Source organism: Octodon degus, unplaced genomic scaffold (assembly GCF_000260255.1).
Source record: "Octodon degus isolate 3935 unplaced genomic scaffold, OctDeg1.0 scaffold00027, whole genome shotgun sequence".
Classification (NCBI taxonomy): Eukaryota; Metazoa; Chordata; class Mammalia; order Rodentia; family Octodontidae; genus Octodon; species Octodon degus.
Genome location: NW_004524603.1, coordinates 2,254,381 through 2,273,090, shown reverse-complemented (window position 1 = coordinate 2,273,090; position 18,710 = coordinate 2,254,381). Strand labels below are relative to the sequence as shown.

General features: G+C 45.2%; 1 protein-coding gene across 1 annotated transcript in view; it reads left to right on the top strand.

Moving 5' to 3' along the window:
• The window catches only part of Rbm33 (RNA binding motif protein 33), a 74,179-nt gene that overhangs the window by 19,822 nt on the left and 35,647 nt on the right, over window positions 1-18,710 (top strand). Inside the window, exons 5-7 of the mRNA XM_023712768.1 lie at window positions 6,721-6,932; window positions 9,961-10,246; window positions 12,607-12,665. Of these exons, the coding sequence (XP_023568536.1) occupies window positions 6,721-6,932; window positions 9,961-10,246; window positions 12,607-12,665 (557 nt within the window). The remainder of the gene's footprint in view (window positions 1-6,720; window positions 6,933-9,960; window positions 10,247-12,606; window positions 12,666-18,710) is intronic.

The following is an 18,710-nucleotide window of genomic DNA, read 5'->3' as shown; positions in this document are numbered from 1 at the left end:
ATTCTGGAATGTCATTAGCTGGTCTGCATCTGTGGCTTTTTTGTGTTTCATCCCTGCATATCTTTTTTTGAAGGATGCTTGCATCATTTTCTTATTTTTAGAATCATTCTTTTATTAAAAGAACACACACGTGTGCACATGCACTCATGTACGCACCGATGCACCCCTTCACTTACACCTTCTGAAGCCGCCCAATATCTTTATAGTGATGTTATACTGCGGCAAGACATTGGAGAGCTTGGCTGCTTTTGGGGAAGTCACTCCTTGGAAATGGGAGGGAAGAGGGCTGGGGTCCTTAGGAGCAGTGTGGCTGCAGGCCTGAGCCCTGCCGATGGCCTGCTGTTCTTTGAAACCTAAAAAGGAGCAAGAGACAGGAAAAGGAATATTGTGGGACTGTCCTGCTTCAAGGTTGTATATGGTGAGATTTTTGGATTTATGTGTAAACATAAGAAGTATATAATTCTTTATATTTTTAAAATATATTCTAATTTTTAAATGTTTTTTATCATATTCTGTAGGAACTTAAAGTTCAACATATCAATACTTGAGGAAAAACACCTTTTCCATATTATGCCTAAGATGTTTGATATGCAGACAGATAGTGAGGTTAAGCTTAACAGCCTAAGTTGTATGGTAATAACAATAAGCTTGTCCTCTGGATGGTTAACAACCTAAGTTTGCAGACCAAAATTAGAGAAAAAGGAGGGCTACAAGGAAAGCCAACATTTTGGCCCTAACCTTCTAAGGTCAATTACGACTCAGGACATATGAGAACTTGTACGTAATGTCATATAACTCAGTAGTGTCCCAAATTTTCTGATCAGGGGATTATGGGGCCAAAGAGGAAAGTGATCGATGATGTATAGTGTGCCTAAGGAGAGTCACATGAAGAGAAAACATTCTCACAGGCTTTCACAGAGAGCACATTGGCCCAGCAATGGCCATGACTCATCCACATGGCTGACACTGACAGAGGTTCTCCAATCTGAGGTACAGGATCTCAGGATAAATCCTGAGGGGATTTCACTGACCTTATCAGACCCAAAAGCTACAACTCCTGTTGCATAGGTCCTGCTTTACCTTGGTCTTAACCATCCATCAGAAAAGCATAAAAATGATATATAAGAAGTAAAGCCATGCTGTTATGTTGAGCTGTAGGGGACTCAGGTCAACAATTTCTGACATTGCCAGTCAAGTGGAAGACCCAATACTATTATGGGCTACTGGACTCTTTTAGAATATTTTGCTGAGTTTACACACCTATAATATTCAAATAACGGAACTTAACAAAAAAAGGGGATACAGATGAATGTCCATTGTGTATCTGTGTATTCAAAGTGGCTAGGATAGATATATAGTTACATTCTCTTAATGAGTAGAGTGATTTGTTCTAATGGTGTTTGTAAATAGCATATCATGTCTGCATGTTGTACAGCAATTAACCACTAGGAAGAATGTATGCAATGTGTTAATTATTGAAACTGTCCTACCAATTTGATTTGAAACTGTCTCATTGCTATTTGTTTGTCAATAAAATTATGGTGGGAAAAAAAAACCTAAAAAGGGACTGAAATGCTTTCATGAAGAAGGCGGTTGTTTTGCTAGTAATAGGACAAGTGAAGATGTTGCTTAAGGTACATTTCTTTGCTCTAGATTAGTGAGTCCTGACGGGTTCTCCAGGAACTGCTAAGTTAGGATTATACCTGCGTTTAAGAAAAAGGGATTTTCTGACCATCAGTAGATTGGTTTCCTGAGAGGTTGTTAATGCTTCCCCAAACCAGAGACTTAACTTCACAGGTCAGGCACAGGCTCCCTGAAAGTCAGAAGGGCTGCAGTGTTGGAAAGCTAGAAATTGCAGGAGTTGTTGCCGGTCAGTTTGTGTACTGCTGGTGAGAGAAACAGCAACCTTAGGGTCTGCACAGATGTGATTGCGTTCATTTTGAGTCCATAGATCTGTTTGCCTGCTTTTGGTAATGAGATTAAAGTATCTTGCTACCAGAGTGTATATGTTATCTCATATGGTAAGGATTTTTTAAACATTTTTTTTAACATTTTGATTTAAAAACTTTTTTTAGCATTGATAAATTTTGAGAAAATTCAGTTCTTTAAGAAGAGAAATCAAATAATGTGGTGCCTGCCATTTCTGTCTGTCAAGGGTTGCATGGAAGTAGTGAGTTCTCAAAATGTAGAAGGGAGTTTCGGCATTTTAGTCTTTGATCACATTCTTAGTCTCAGTGTCATCTTTAAAAACACTTAGTTCTAGTATGTAATAATGTTGACTGTTAAGGAACCTCATGCATAATTGTTGGTATTTGTTTATTTTTAAATTTATTTTGGTACTGGGAAGCACACTTAGGTCCCTGTGCTTGTAGGTATGTGCTTATGCCACTGGGCTGTATCCCCAGCCTTGGTTTGTATTTTGAATATGGTTTGAGTTAGAAGTAGAATTTTGGGGCTTTCCTGTAAGTATATTAGGTGGCTTGCTTTTTTTCCCAACTAGGATCCTGGAAATTACAGAAGGATTTGTGAATTTTTTCCCTCAATTTTCACAGGGATGGTCTAAGACTGCATATTCAGAAAATAAATTAATCCACAGCATGTGAGGAGTGCTTGGGGTATGTCTCAGTTACTTTTTACTCATTGCTGGGACGAAATACTTGACACCCAGAATGAAGGAAGGAAAGGTTTATGTAGCTCACAGTCTGTGGAGGTTTCAGTCTATACTCAGCTGGCTCCCAGCAGAGCAGCGCATGGCAGAGAGCAGCACTCCTGGCAGCAGAAAACAGTGAAGGGCAAAGGGAGGAGCAGCAGCTGCGGCTTCTGGCCAGTCCCTCTCTATTCTGATCTGACTGTGAAGACCAGAGCTCCTCTGAGGAAGTGGCAGCAGCAGCTGCTGCAAAGATCCGAGCTCCGGAGTGGCCTGACTGCAGTGATCCAAGGAAGTCCCTCAGAAGCCTTCCTCAGCTGCTCTGTACATCCTTTATGTGCTGGGTCGCTCTGGCGGCCCTCCCCCAGTCAGGTTGACACAGGGTATCAGCCACTGCAGGGTGGAAGTCCTTCTCTCCTGAAACCCAGCTGAGCAGCTGAACGGTGCCACTGGAACATACGTATAAGGGGGTGGTTGACTTTTGAGCGAGAACATGAAAGTGTTCTCTGATAGGACATCATTGACCCCTTTCCTTCATATGTAAGCCCAGTAGTTCAGAGCTGTCTGTTCTGTTGTTCCAGGAAGCGGACATCAGGTGGTGTTTGCAAGCAGTGCAAGCCCTAAGTGTAAGGCTGTGTTCATTTCAGTTAGGATTTTTCACGATCTGTGTGTAGACTTCCAGGTTTAATGTTGTGCTGTATCTCATCTGTAATATGTGCTTTGTGGCATCTGTAATATGTGAATTTTTACTGCTTTAGCCTAAAGACCGTGCATGCTAGGTATAACTACAAAGTATTCTCCAGCTAATATCCTTCATTTAAGACTGTCTGTGAGGTGAACATTTCCACGTGGTGACAGAGAGTAAGACTGTACAACCAATTCCATATTGTCCTGTAATGGGCCTTATATTTGCAAAGCTTTAAAAATACCTTGTTACAGTTATTTTGTAAAAGAAAAATATTCTCAGACTATTGTTTGCCATTTTTTTTTTCTTACCAAATAAGTTGTGTGTTCCATACCAGTCATTTCCAGATATTACTGCTATTTTTTTATTTTATTTTTTTTGGCGGAACCGGGGATTGAACTCAGATCCTTGCGTTTGCCAGTCAAGCGCTTATCCTACTGAGCCATCTCCCCGGCCCCAGATATTACTGTTATTTACATGCAAGTAATCCTAACATTTTAGAAAGGGACAGCACAAAAATTTGTTAGTTGCACTATAGCGCTTTAGAATCTGGATATAGTTCAGAAAAACACTTAAAGCAAAATTAACATTTCAGTTGAAGTTACAAATGTAATTTCCATCCTGTCATATTTTGGTGACCTTTTGTGACAGCTTGTCTCAATTGGAGGAAAGCGTTTTTACTTGCTGATTAAAGATGTCATTTGAAACCATTTTATTACTGAGGATAGTGAAATTAATCTTGACACTTAGACCCACTAGAAAAATAATTGCTGATTCACCGCATAAAATGTGTGTGAACCAATCATGTTGTTAAGATTAGAATAAAAGACTGCTGGTGAAAAGGAGATTAAATTTTCTTTTGACTGGGGTCTAGATTTATTTAGAGGAGAGAAGAATACTGCAGAAACAATTTTAAGAGAATAAAATACGGTGTAGAGATCCTGGAAGAATTTAGAAGTAATGATTGAGTCCACAGTTGGAAGTAGATTTGGTGATATTTAAAATGTATCTGGTGATACTTAAATTAACACACCCGTAAAAGAACGCATGAGAAGGCTTCCAAGAGTATTTGGTGACCTCTGCAGAAAATACGCACTTACCCATGTAAGGTGCTCAGAATGTGCACAGGCGGCGTCTCGGGCCTGATGTTACCTGTAAGCGTGGGGCAGGGTGAGCAGCTTCTGTGTCTGCCGGTGTTTCTGCCCTTCCTTGTGTGACCTTGCTCTGGTTGGAAAAGGCATCCATGGCAGCTGTAGAGTGAAGCTTTAAAAAAAATGCTTGTTCCTGGGCAGATGCATATAAAGTACCTATGGTGGGTTGCTTTATTTCCAGGGTTTAGGACCCTGAAGAAATGACTACTTCTCCAAGGTATCTTCCAGGTATCGCTGAGTTTTGGGTTTTAAATCTGTTGCAAAATCTTAATTCTTCTATTTGTTGGGGATGGGTAGTCGCTGCCTGTTTAGACCAGTCCCTGGTTCTTTGGCACTGTGTCACAGTATTTTCTGTGACCCTTAGTCTCAGACTTTTAATACCAGGAAGAGTAGCTATGTAGAACAGTTATGTCACCTTTGGCTATAGTGGTACCAATGACAGCAGCATCAAACACAGCCTAGAAAATGACAGAGTGGGGTAACCATTCATTGGCCACCTGGAACTGTATGAGCTAGATTTGTGGTTATATAACAAATCTAAGACCAGAAAATTATGTGCAGTATACAAGTCCTTAATATGTCAGTTTTACCCTCAAAGGTTAAAATTTAAAATGGATTAGGGAGAAAATAGACCAGTGAAAGAAGAGGAAGAGATTAGAAGTAAGGCTGGTGGACAAAGGGGGATCATGCTGACTTTGGGAAACTGGTACAGAAGACTAGAAGGAGAGGGAAGGAAGAGATGTAGAGAACAGAGACCCACAGCCACGAAGAGGCTAGAAACCATGTTCACACTCACATAAATACAAGATCAAACAATGAAGGAGAAGAAACCGAACAAAACCACCACCACAGAAAACAAATGTGAGAGAGACAGAGAAGGAGGAAGAGAGAAAGTCCACTTCCAGGTTGGTTCTGCTGTCACTGGTAGGCAACATGTGGAGATACTCGCAATCCATGTTGATTTATCCCAGTGAGGCAGTGCTGCTTTTTGGTGGGGTAGTGGATAATCTGAGTGAGTGGGCACCTCCTGGCCAAGACCAGATGTGCTCGGCCTGTGACCTCCAGTGTACTGTCCTCAGGCCTCGGCCTGGCTGGGAGCCATAGCCGCTCTGAGTTCAGCAGGCCCTCTCCAAGATGGCCCACAGCCAGCTGCTGTCTTCCGAGATGGCCGCGCCCTCGCTCACTGCTGGCCAGGGCAGTCCTCCATGTCCACTGCTCCCCTCTGCTGTGTCTTACAGTGCAGCCCTCTGGGGTCACCAGCAGTCACCGTGTGTCTGCAGGTTTGCCCTGCTCCTCTCTTGCAGTGAGCCCTCTCAGGGAGAAGGTGCCACTGGCTACCACCGCCTTCCTCTTTGTTGAAGTTTTCTCTTCACTCGCCCCATGGGCTTCAGTGTGTGCTGCAGGGCCCTCCTGGGCCCAGGGGACCACTTCCCTCCTCCCTCTTCCTTATGTTGCCCTGTTCCATTGTCTGGTTAACTGAGAGAGGCCTTTTCTCTACTGGGTGTTCATCTGTAGCTTTTAAAAAGTCAGTGTGAAAGTTTGAAATGAAAGGATATTTTTATTCTTTCAGAAATAAACTTTTAGTAATCTGATTTCAGAGTTTATTATAAATCTGAATGATGAGGAATTTGGTTTTTTGAGTCTCTGAGCCTTGTGTAATTGATATTTATTTTTTAAGACGGTATACAGGGTCTCACTGCATAGATCAGACTCCTAGTGATCCTCCTGTTTACAGCCTCCCAAGTGCTGGATCACAAGGCAGGCGCCACCACGCCCAGTCTCATTTGCTGGCTCTGCGTGCCCCAGGGGCGGGGCTGGCGTGGCAGGCCTGAGGATCAAACTCCTGGCCCCTGCATCTGCTTGCAGGTGCTTTAATCCGCTGAGCTATTTGCCTGGCCCTTTGCCTTGTGTATTGATGGCAAAATAGAAAGTGGCTGCAGAATGCTAGCGGTGTAAGATAGTGGCTAATTTGATGCTACCCACTTCTGTTTAGCTTCTTGAATTATACCTACTGGTCTTAAGTCCAAATACTTTAAAAGACAATGCTTGTGTTTTATTGCAAAGGAAAACTTCCGTGTAACTGATCTCTGAGACCGTATGAGTGTACCACAGTGGCATTGTGCTGGCTGCACCATGCTACTGTACTTCTGTATTTCTTTCTTGTGTTTGCTTGTGAGTCTCCTCTGGGCTGTTTGAAGCCATCTAACACAAATGTGTTTTTTTTGTTTTCCAAATAGAGCTTTCTGCAGAAGCCAAAGCTGCATTGCTTGAATTTGAAGAAAGAGAGCGACAGCACAAGCAGGGCCGCTATGGATCCCGGCGGGGAGGCAGGAGAGGTGGTGGCTCTCTGATGTGTCGCAGCATGGGAGACCAGAGAAGAGAGAGTGGCGAGAGGGCAAGGATGAAAGAGCACAGGCCCGCCCTGCTGCCCACGCAGCCTCCGGTCATGGTAATCCCCGCCCTATTCCCAGAGAGGCTGACACATCGAGCAGCACAGGTGTGCTTGTGATCAGCTCTTCCCAGGCTGAAGCCAGGCACACAGTAGACTGCATATTTCATTGTAGTCTGGTGTGATGTCATGCACAGTCCTGGACGTAAGTCCTCTGGTAATCTGGCGGTACTTGATAACCCAGCCCCTGGCACTGCATTCATTTGCTGTGAAATGTCTTAGAAGCAAAGACAGGAGGTGTCTTTTTGTTGTTATTCTGCCAGGCTTTCTCCTTGGGAAGTTAGGGTTTCAGAAGAGGTGTGGTCAGTGCCTGCCATGTGCCCATCGGTGTGGGTCTTTTCTTTGTGAAGAAAACCTTGTGGTAGGAGCCATTTGTTGGTGAGCTAGTGCGGTAGAAGATGGGAGCTGTGCTGCAGCACGAGAGCCCGGCTTGGGTCCTGGGTGGGCAGAGGAGCCAGCTCAGAGGGTACAGGCGGCAGTGGAGCTGCTGGTGCCCACACAGTTTGGCTGTCAGACACTTCTAGTAGTAGCGGATGGGCCAGGCCTTTAGTTCCCTTTCCTTCCCTGTCACCGTGCCAGCCCAGGCCCATATGTGGCATATGTCGAACAGCTAGTACAGGTGTTTTGGGGCTGAGGGGATGACTGTGCAAGAAATGGGCCCCATGATCTTGGAAAGGACTCCCTTTTTCTTACCCCTAAGAAAGGGTAGACATGGATCACCTGACTTTCAGAGAACTTAGCTGAGGGAAAGAGTGTGGACAGATACTTTCCAGCTGTCTGAGAATTGAAGGTGACCTGCATCCTTACAGCAGAGCTGCTCTGCATTCTGATGGCGCTGATCTGGACTGGCCATCCAGTAAGTAGCTGCCTGGTTGGGTGCCCCCCCAGGGACTAGGATGCAGTCTCATCTGGCGATAGTGCTGCTTTCTGACTGCCAGCGGACTGCCGGGGTCAGAGCTGGCCCATCCCGCGACTCCTCGCCCGCACTGGAGGAAGGATAACCTGGCTTGTGTCTGCTGCTGCCTGTCTCCCTGTGCCAGTCCTGTCTGCTAGAGTCCATCTTCTCAGGGCCCAAGGAGGCAGGCTGTGTATGTGACATGGGTCCTGTGGACCACGACCCGGGCCTGGAGCTGTACTTGCTTGGCTGTATGAGGTCTGAGGTGTTCTCTCTAGAACTGTCTCTTCCTCCCCTCTCTCCTTTTTTCTCTCTTTCTCTTTTCCACCGAGGTATTTTATAATACATGTAAGCATTTGGGCACTGATTATATCAAGCTAACTAACATCTCCAGGTACCACACATCTTTGTGTGTGTGAGAGAGAGAGAGAGAGAGAGAGAGAGAAAGAGAGAGAGAGAGCGCATTTAAGTCTTTTACCTTTTTGTGCATTGTTTCTCATCTCTATGGGGGTCTTTCTCAATCCTCTACTCCCAGCTCTGTGTGAATTTCACCCCCAAATGCCTCTATGTTCTCTGCTTTCTCTATATCAGATGTCTCTGTCAGCTCTGCACATGGGGGCTTCACAGGACCTCAGCTGCTCACGAAGTGGGCAAAGCAGGGTCTTTCCTTACTGCTCCATTGTCCTCTCTTACACTGTGACCATGCACAATAGTCCTTTAAATTTCCTTTAAGTTTAGTCTGGGTGGCCCTGTGATGGGGCATGTGCTTGTGTGTGGGGACATGGGAAGACAGTCCCCATTCTCCTGTGTGCAAGTGAGCATCATGCGTGTGTTCAGAGGTGACGGGTGAGAACGGGATGTGGCCTCAATTCTGGGCGAGGGAGCCCTCCCTGAGCAAGGGTAGGAAGGGAGCCAAGCCCCCACATACAATGTAGTTTCACATTCTGCACATTGTTTCTTTGGAGGGTGTCCTTGTTCTCCATTGGCCCCTGGCCGTCCCTTTCATTTTCTTCTGGCTGGAGCAGTGGAGTGCTCTCTGTTCTTCCTCCTGCCATCCCTCTCGCTTGCTGCTGAGTGACAGTCCTCCTCCCAGACTGCCCAGGGCTTCTCCTCAGCTCACTGTGTCTAGCATAGTAGCAGTCTTTTTAATGTGGCATCATCCCAGGGGAGACTGCTCGTTAAGTTAGTAGTGTTGCTGCTCATTAACTGTGTAGTCAGTTTGATTAGCAGTTAAAAGCAAAACTTGTGGAATCAATGTGAGCTCTGATTCCCGCTCTTTGCTTTTCAGTTGCATGGTCTGATACGGAGGATCCAACCTCCCTGGGGTTGTGGGGAGCCAGGTGTGCTGCCCCTGGGTAGACCTCACAGCAGACTTGAGACGCCGCCGGGCACAGGGCACTGTGGCAGCGGCTGCTGCTGCTGCTGCTGCTGCTGCTGCTGCTGCTGCTGCTGCTGCTTTCCCCCTTGTTGGTGGGACAGAGCAGCTCGGCACCGCTCTCCTTTCCTCTTTGCACATGCCATGGCCATAGTAGTTTCCTTCTATGCACCACAGGGCATCTTCCCTGGGCTTCTGCCAGGTCATTCTGTTTCCTGGGTGGTGCCTTGGTTTTCTCCCATTGTGACTTGGCACAGTGCTGGCTTCTCAGAGAAGCTACCCCTGTCCCTGGGTGGGGGTGGGGGGGGAAGACTCTCATCACGCTGGCCTTTTCTTAAGCCTGAGGTCCATGACAGTATTGTTCACACGTGTTATTTGCCTTCTGAGACCCTTGGAGCAGGAAGAGTGGGGTTGGCCATATCTGGAGGCTGAGGGCAGCTCTGTCCGATCCTCAGCGGGTCAGCTTTGCTGCTGTGAGCAGTTTAGATTGCTGGACTACATTCTTTTCTTAGGAAGTTCATGCTGGGAGTTTCGGAGCTGCCAGTTTTTCTCCTCCTTACTATGATGTGATGCTGTCCTTTGCAATAGATGGAGCAGCTTAATTTTCCTGCATTTTTTGTATAAGTTGTTATTGTGGCCTTAAATCCTAATTTTTTTTTAAGATGCATATTTTAAAAAGATTTTTTACAGTGCAGATGATGCTTAGGATTTCTTGTAAGTGCTAATTTCTGTGTCCTTTTCCTTCTTGTGGTTCCTAGACTCACTCTCCAAGATTGATCCCCCCTCCACAGCCGCAGCCACCGCCGCCACCGCCGCCACCGCAGCAGCAGCCCATCAGGAGCCTGTTCCAGCAGCAGCAGCACCCACAGCCTCTGCTCCCGCTGCAGCACCCGCACCACCCCTCTCCACCCCAGGGTGTGCACATGCCCCCCCAGATGGAGGCCCCCCGCGTCATGCTGACGCCGCCTCCAGTGACTCCACAGCAGCCCAAGAACATCCACATCAACCCACACTTCAAAGGCACCATGGTGACCCCTGTTCAAGGTGTGTGTTCTGCTCAGTCCTGGTGCTGTTTCAGGTGCCGTGATCCCTTGCCGCCTGTGTAGCAGAGTGCTCCCACACTCAGGCCTGCACACGCCTTGTCCCTGGCCCTTTCCCCGTCCCGTAGACACACTTAGTTGGATGACCAAGTTCATTTCTGCACAGTGATTATGACTGAGTGGTAAGTACTAAGTAGATATTCTCAGTAGAAGCACATAGGAATGCCACTGCTGAAAGCCATGAGTGACCCTCCTGGGTGCGGCCCAGTGTGCTCCTCACCGTACCAGGCCACCTTGCAGTCACCGCTCCTGCCCCGTGAGTGTTGCCGCAGCAGGAACACTGGCCAGCATGGGTGTTCATGTGAGCAGCTGCACCAAGAGCCTCGCCCCGTGTGGCCATTTGCACTCTCCAGTGTGCTGATTCGCCCCGCCGCCTCAGACATGAACGACGGAGCAGGCGGAGCTCTCCCAGGCTGCGCACTGCCTTCGCGTGGACTGAGCCAGTCTGTCAGCAGTGATATAGTGATGACTGTGTGTGTGGCCCAGCATGGGTAGCATGAGCAGAGAGGGGGGAGAAGGACCGTGGAGTGCTTAGGGTGGCTTCAGTGACCGGCTTTGCAGGGAAGAAGGTTGTAGGTAGAGGGACCACCAGCTACCGGGGTCTCATTCAGGGCGAGCTTGTGCCTTGTGTGTTTGAGTAACCACCAGACCAGTGTACTTCAGAAGGGTGACAGAGGCCGAGGAGAGGTGCAGAGTCAGGGTGTATCTGAACTGTCCTTGGGACATGGCTTCCCTCTTCAGGTTGTCAGGCATGACACTACATGGCCTGTGCTGTCTGTTTGCAGCCCATCAGGCAACCTGGGGAGTGGGAAGCGAGAACAGGAAGCTGGGGGGCACGTTGACTGGCAGTAGGGAGAGCGAGGGGCTGCTTGCAGGTGCCAGTGAGTAGGATGGGGTGGCATGTTGCCGTCACGGGGGTGACTGGAATCTTTGGGGTGCAGTCCATCCGAGTGGAGGAAGGAAGGCCTTCGGGCTTCTGGGGGCAGGCTGAGAAGGGAACGGGTGCGAAGCTCTGTGCCAAGCTTCCAGCAGTGTATGTACAACAAATTTATTGGTAATTGGGGGTGAGGAGAAGAAGGCTTGAGGGAAGGCTTTTTTTTAAGATGCGGAGGTTGCAGTGCATAACAAATCCTTGATGCAGGCAAGGGGAAAGTTTGTCCTGGCAGAACTGGACAGTGTGCTCAGGTGAGGCTGATATCCATGGCTTCCACTGTGAGCAGAGCCAGTGGTACGGTGGTGCAGATGGTCCTTGGGCTGGTCCGTTCCCCTCGCGGGAGGTCCTAAGGCCATCCGCCAGGACTGCCTCTGAGGTTTCTTCTGAGGTGAAGGCCCAGGCTGTGGTGTCGGCAGAGCTGACGGTAACTGCAGCTTCTCATCAGCAGTGGGATTACTCAGCTCGTGCCACAGATGGGTTTACCTCCAGGAATTCACACTCTTGGTGTCTCCCAAGGGGAAGGCCAGGGCAGCCTGCCTGTCACTTGTTCCCCGTGACTGAGCACCACCCCTCCACGTGTGCGCATGGCTGAATTGATCCTGCTTATAAGAAAGATAGGTTGGGTCCAGCCCACATGAAGACCACATTTTACCTCAGTTACCTCTCGCTGCTTCGGTCTTCAAGCACATCATGTTTGAGGTCCAAGGGTTAGATAGGTTCAGCATACAAAATTTATTCCTCAACTCCTTATCATCTGAGAGCTGCCTAGGTGTGTGTGGCAGTACATTTGAGTGAAGGATGCGTGCTTCCTCAGAGGTGAGCTTTTTTGAAAAATCAAGATCAGTATAGCAATACATTTAAAAGTGCTTAGCACATCTGATTTAGCCTCAAGGTGTGAAAGTAATTCCTCACTTGTTCCTTACCGAGAAATGTCTTCTTAAAAATGATTCCCTCGTCTTTTGGTAGATTGCTGAGGGTTCTGGTGTTTGAAAACAAAAAAAAGGTCCTAGTGTAATAGGTTGCTCATTTGCGTATTCTTTGTAAGGGTGTGAGCATTTCTACCAATCCCTGTCTTATGCTATTTTCTTCTCTGCTATCCTTATTTTCTCATTCTTTTTCATGAGCTTAGGGGAAAACAAGCCAGGTTTTTTATTTTAGAGGAATACTGGCCTTTGCTGCACAGTACTGTAAGTCCTAATAGTAATTCACAGCTTCAGCTTCTGTGGCTGAGCGCCAAAGAGAGCCTGCGCTCCTTCACTTAGCTCACGTGAGCCTAGTCAGCATGCGCCTTAGCTGAGGCTTCGTGGGCCATCTGCTGTCCTTGTGGGGTCGTGTGGGAGGTGGCGCTAACACGAGGTGTTCTCTTGCAGTGCCCTTGCTACCAGTTCCGAGCCAGCCGAGGCCTGCCGTGGGACCCCAGAGATTCCCAGTGAGTAGCCCCTGCTCCTTCTGCAGTGAAGGGAGAGCCTGCACCCTCTAAGAGATGGTAGTGCCACACCTGCAAGGGCTCCCGCTGCATCCAGCCCTGAGGATCAGCAAGTGCTAACCGGAGTCCCTGCCCTGGACGATGCTGGCCGAAAGAGTAGGGCCAGTGGACTTTTGAAAGTGGAATTAATTTTGTTTAACTGTAAAATTATCAAATCAGGATCATTAGCAAAACGCCTTTCATTTAAAGAATATGAATTCTGACTTTGATAGTAGCCTGGGTAACGTGTAAAGGGACAAGTCATTGCTTTATGTGAGGGTAAAGGAGGGGGGGTATGTATATTGGAGTTGGGGAACAAAAATGAGATCTGCCTCTTTCAGAAGAGCCAACACAGTCTTAATATATATAATATATATATATTAATTCGTTACATACTTTTAATTGAAAGTCCTACCTTTAAATATTTTTTAAAATTACATGCATATTTGTCTTTCCTTATACACAGACAGGCATGTATGCTTTCCTGTACATTCTTTAATTAAAAGAAAAATACTATTTAAATATGTTGAGTTTATTTCATATGAATTTTTGGTTTGGCTTTGTGGTCTATTCATATTTCATTAAATGAGTGGGTATTTTTTTTTTTCTTAACTGTGGAAGAAATTAGACCACACCGTAAAATTTTAGTCACTTATATATAAACCAGAGACAGTCTTGTTTAGGTTAGACAATTTAATTTTTAGGAAATATTTAAATAGCGTATTTGAGTGCTTAGTTTTACTTCAGAGAATAACATTTATATAGCATATTTACCAAACAGGTTTAAATGAGACGTCCATGTATGTAATCAGGTAGTAACTGTAAGGTAAACTCAGTATTGGATTTAAGGTTTTGAGTGTGTTTTAGAGGCCTGCTTAATTTTTAGTTACGGATTATGTTGTGGTTTCCAAAGCTGGTTCTTTTGATAATTTTCTATGTTTGCTAAAGTTTTCTTTAGACTACTGATCAAGTTCTGAAAACATTTTTTTGAAAAAAGAATCTTTAAATCCAAGCGCTGGGGAAGCTGAAAATAGGTGGATCACTGCGAGTCTCAGTTGCATAGTAAAACTGTGTACCAAATGCATTAAAATAAATAAATAAATAAATAAATAAATAAATAAATAAATTTATTCAAAGGACTTAAATAGCTAAGGTTAGTAATTATGTTGCCCAAGGCTAATGTGTAAGTTTAACCATTAGATACCTTGTTTCTAAGGAAGTAGTTCACCTGCTCCTTACTGTGAAGTGCCAGCTTTGAAGGACTGAGAGCATCTTCGTTGAGAGTATGGTTTGGTCTGTTGTCATGGCTTATTTGCATGATTTAGGGGTAGAGTTTGATGTGGAAAAGCAGTTGTCATATACACACATGTATGTATATATGTGTGTATATATTTATAGAAATTGTAGAGAAACAAAGCAGTTGTGCAGTTGATACTTTTGTAAAAGGGTACTTACTAATATAAAATTGGGATTAGTTATTTGCAGTTTACTTTTTCAGTTCTGCGAACAAAATTATATCAGATACTAAAAGGAATAAACATACTTTGAGAGTGTTAAGAGGAAAGCAAAAGCTAATTTTTGTGAGAAATAATGCTGAATTGTTAAATTGCAGAAACTCTGAGGGTGGTAAATATTGTTAACTTCCACTGGTGATGTTTCTGGCGGTGTTTTGTGTTTGAGGCGGGCGGTGAGTGTGGGGCGGGTGGCAGGGAGCTCAGTGGGTGTCTGGCCTCAGCTTCTTCTTCTTCTTTTTTTTTTTTTTTTAAATAATTTTTCCAAGCAAATATTTATTATTTCCTAATAAATTCATCATGATTTTTTTAAAATTTTATTTATTTGTGTGTGTGTGTGTGTGTGTGTGTATGTGTGTGTGTGGCCAGCTCAGCCCACCAGGGGGCGGGGCTGGCTGGCATGTGGTGCTGGGGGATTGAACCGCGGTCCCTGTGCTTTGCCAAGCCTGTTCCAAATAGGTGCTTTAGACCACTGAGCCATCTCACCAGCCCCTGACCTCAGCTTCTGCACCTGCCCCAGCTGCTAGGCCAGGGCTGAAGTTAGAGTGTAGCTTGCCGTACGGGGTGCAGGGGTACACTCACTTCTGCCTTCAGTCTTCCTTTGACAAAAAAGAATGGAATGTGGAATCTTACTTTTTTTAATTTTTATATTTTGGTGGAACCAGGGATTGAACTCAGGCCCTTGCACTTGTGCCAGGGAAGCACTTATTCCACTGAGCCATCTCCCCAGCCCCTAGAATCTTGTTTTTTAAAAAATGCAAAAATATTTTGCTTTTAGTAAGTCCATCAAACCTGTTGAGGATAAACTCTGTTGTCTCCTATCATTTTAGTTAAGCCAGATCTTTGTGATGTAAAATTATTTTTTTCCTTTCTACTACTAGATTAAACTTGGTTGCTATGAATTTGAATTTAATTTTGTAAACATCTGCCATCTACATCCACCACCATCTGCATGGTTCCAGTCCATAAAAGGTCCAAGTATAGTTAGATCAAACCTAAGCTGCAGCTTCAAGCTCATTTTCATGTGAGTGTAAAACTGGTGAAGACAGTGTCGCGGCTTGACAAGGCTGCCTGGCGAGCTCATGGCCGGGCACTTCTCAGGCCCTGCCCCGCCACATGTGTGCAGTTCAGGCTCAGTTAGTATCGGGACACTGAGGCTTGATAAAGCTTTCGTGTTAGGAAACTTTATACTTCAATTTCAGCATAGGATGCTTGAATCATTATTATCTCTTGGTACATGAAACTGGACTTGAATTGGAAGTCTTTGTCAGCAAGAGATTGGCAGTGGAGCAGAGCGAGGCCGTCGCCGTCTTGTCATTGCCCGGTGTGAGCCCTTGGAGGACCCGTGGCTCTGAGGACAAGGTGCACACGCGGCTGCCCTGCTGGTCAGGCCCTGCGTTTCCTCGTGTGTAAGGCGTCTGCTGAAGGTCTGTGGACGGACCTCTGCACAGGTCCCCAGCATCCTGGGTCCTTGGTGCCGACTCAGCCAGGGCTTCGCGGACAGGCTAGGTGCACGCAGGGATGTATTGCTAATGCTGACTTAACCTTGCTGCTTGAGAGGAGTGCTGCACAGGATGAGTATCGTAGACAAGGGATGTATATTGTAATTGTGGTTTCTTCTACTGTTTTTAAAGACGTGTGAGTTTGCACAGTAGAGTTACGTTATGTGCCATCAACTGCAAAGAATTCAGCTCTGTACCCAACAAATGAGGAGAACCATGATAGACAGTAGACAGAAGCAGCACTAGATTTGTACTTGACTCGTTCAGAGTGAACTTAGTCAATTACATGAAAACTTCAGGAACCCTTAATTTAGAATTGGGTTTCTAGATACTTTCCTAAGTGATTGTATTGGTCAGGGTTTTACTTAGAGGACCAGATATAATATAAGGAACAGATGTTAACACAAGATTTACAATGTATAAGGAATTACAAAGTTGGCTTACAACAGTCAGCTGCAGAGTCAGATGGAGGAGGGTGCAGAGGGCGTCTGCACACCCCAAACTGAGGAGTTCAGTCCCAAGGTCTGAAGCTCACTGCTGTGCTCCATGCAAGTCTCTGTTTGTCAGCTGATGGGTCTGCGAGGGAAGACTGAAAAGCCGGAGGTGGAAGAGTCTGTGCTGCAAGCCATCTGACGAAGTGAAGAGAGCGACTACTTCCTCAGCCCCTTTATATGGTCTCTTTGTGCTGAGTCACTCTGGGGGCAGAACCAATTGTGTCCCAGGGCGGGACCCCACCAGCCGGAAGTGCACCGGAGAGTCAACCGGCCAAGTTGACACAATGTATCAACCACTACAGTGATAGTGCTCCAGCATTCCCCTACACCCACCTCTTGAAACTGGGGTGAGAGTGTGGGACCTCAAGCACGCAAGGCCAGCATTCTGCCCGAGCTGACCACCCAGCCCATGCTTCCAGTTTTTAAATAATTATAGACAATTCTAGGCAAGATGTTGTGAAACATTGTTTTTCATGACATTATTTAGCATTATCTTTCTGCACTACTGAGGATTGAACCTGGGATCTCATGCAGAGTAGGCAAGTATTCTCTTATCACTGAACATCTCCAACTGATCTAATACTTCTGAACAGACATTATTTTTAAATGTTGATATCCTGGGCCAAAATACGACCTTTTAGGCTATGTTCGATAGAGGAAATTAAATGACATTTAATTTCCCATAAATGAATATTACTTAGAGACCTTAGTAATTTTTTTTTTTTTTTTTTTTTTTTACAGAAAAGTTGAAAATGTAGTTTACTAAAAGATATGTATCATCACAGAGGGTAATAACAAATAATCCAATCTAGAAGTTTAAATAAATGAAAATAACCTTAAAACTAATATCTAAAGCTGAAGTCACTGCCTTGGATCATTTATATACTGCATCCAATATTTTACTTCGGACATTCACTCTTAAGGCAGAAAATTTCAATTTAACATGTAATGACTTGGTTCTTACATCCAAGGGTCAAACTGGGAGTAGGCTTGAGCAGACAGCATCCTTGCCAATGAAGATTTATCTCTGGTGACAAATTCATTCTTAAAAAGTATATGAGGTACAAGAAACGTACATTTAAAGAACATAAAAAGATGGATGTTAAAATATACAAATTAAGACTTCAACAAGTTGTTCATGAGAATAGGTATTCTTTTATGAAGTGGAACTACTCCCATAACAAAATATGCTTTCTGATACGGTACATAAAAAGTATGAAATATCAAAGATTACCTTGGTGGGGATGTTTCTTTAGAATCTGGTTTTCAAGGTCTAGTATAAAAGGTAGCCGTAACAGTGAAAAGCAGTTGAATGTCAGCTCATACTGCAACTCAGAAGGCTACCACTTAGGGTATTCCTATCCCATTAACAAAATCCTGTGTGGGGAAGAAATTACTACATAGTAATATAAAAATGAAGCCTCCCTCCCACATGTGTGCAAAAACACTTGTCAGTTACAAGACTATCTTCAACAAAAAGACACCTTAATTGTAGAATCGGAGGCATCAAAGCCAGACTGACACAAGACGACCACCCTCCTGGTGGAGATACTCGGGATGAAAACAACTGTCCCATGGGCACCTTGGGTGATGTGCTGCTCAGAGTGGGAGGAGTGGAGGAGGAAGTGACCCAGGGTCCCAAGACCTTGGCCTGTGTGTGCTCCTTCCCAGCGGGCCAGTTTGATTCTCTTCATCCCGGTGCCCAAGACAGTAACAAAACAAATACAAATCTAAAAAAGAATTCTTAAGCAGGTGATGGGAACTATAATTGTGTAAGTACCTTTTTGTGTGCCTATTATTTATGCCATAGCTCTGGCAATTGTCAGGAAGTGTACAAAGATTGCCTGCCTAATGTCTGAAGATGAGGATTTTCTTCTTTCAGGCAGCAGAAGTCCATGCAAGATTTGTAAACAGCGATACAAAATACTGTAAACATAACTTAACAGAGCTTGTATAAAACAGAAGAAGTAAATCCAAATTTACAAGTGGGTAAAAAAACCAGAGGGCAGCTTTGTACAAAGTTCTCCCTCCTGCGCCAAGTGATTTTTTTTTTTTTTTTGATTACAAATATAATCCTGAGCTGAAAAACTGGGATTTGGGGGCGAGCCATCTTTGCATACAAAATATCCAAAGGATGCTTACTATATTTAATTTTCTCTAGTGATATTCAACTGCCAGAGCCTGTTCTGCAGGTGTGACTCTGGAGATATTTATAGTTTAGTGTGGCGCCCAGGTCTGGAGCCCGCTGCAGTGCTTGCCATGGCAGCAGATGCGGCAGCATCCTCTGCTTCTTCCAGTTCATCCTGGAGCTCCTGGCTGACGCTGGACTGCAGGGCCGCGGGAGTGAGCCACTCCTTTGGGAGGCAGCTCTGTAGAAAGGGTATACAGGAGCTGAAGTAGGCAAGTCGATTGATCCAGCGAGGAATCTCTTTCCCACAAAGTATTTCTGATAAAGCTGAAGAGAAGTGATTGCAATTTTTATGCATCAAATGATAGGCATTG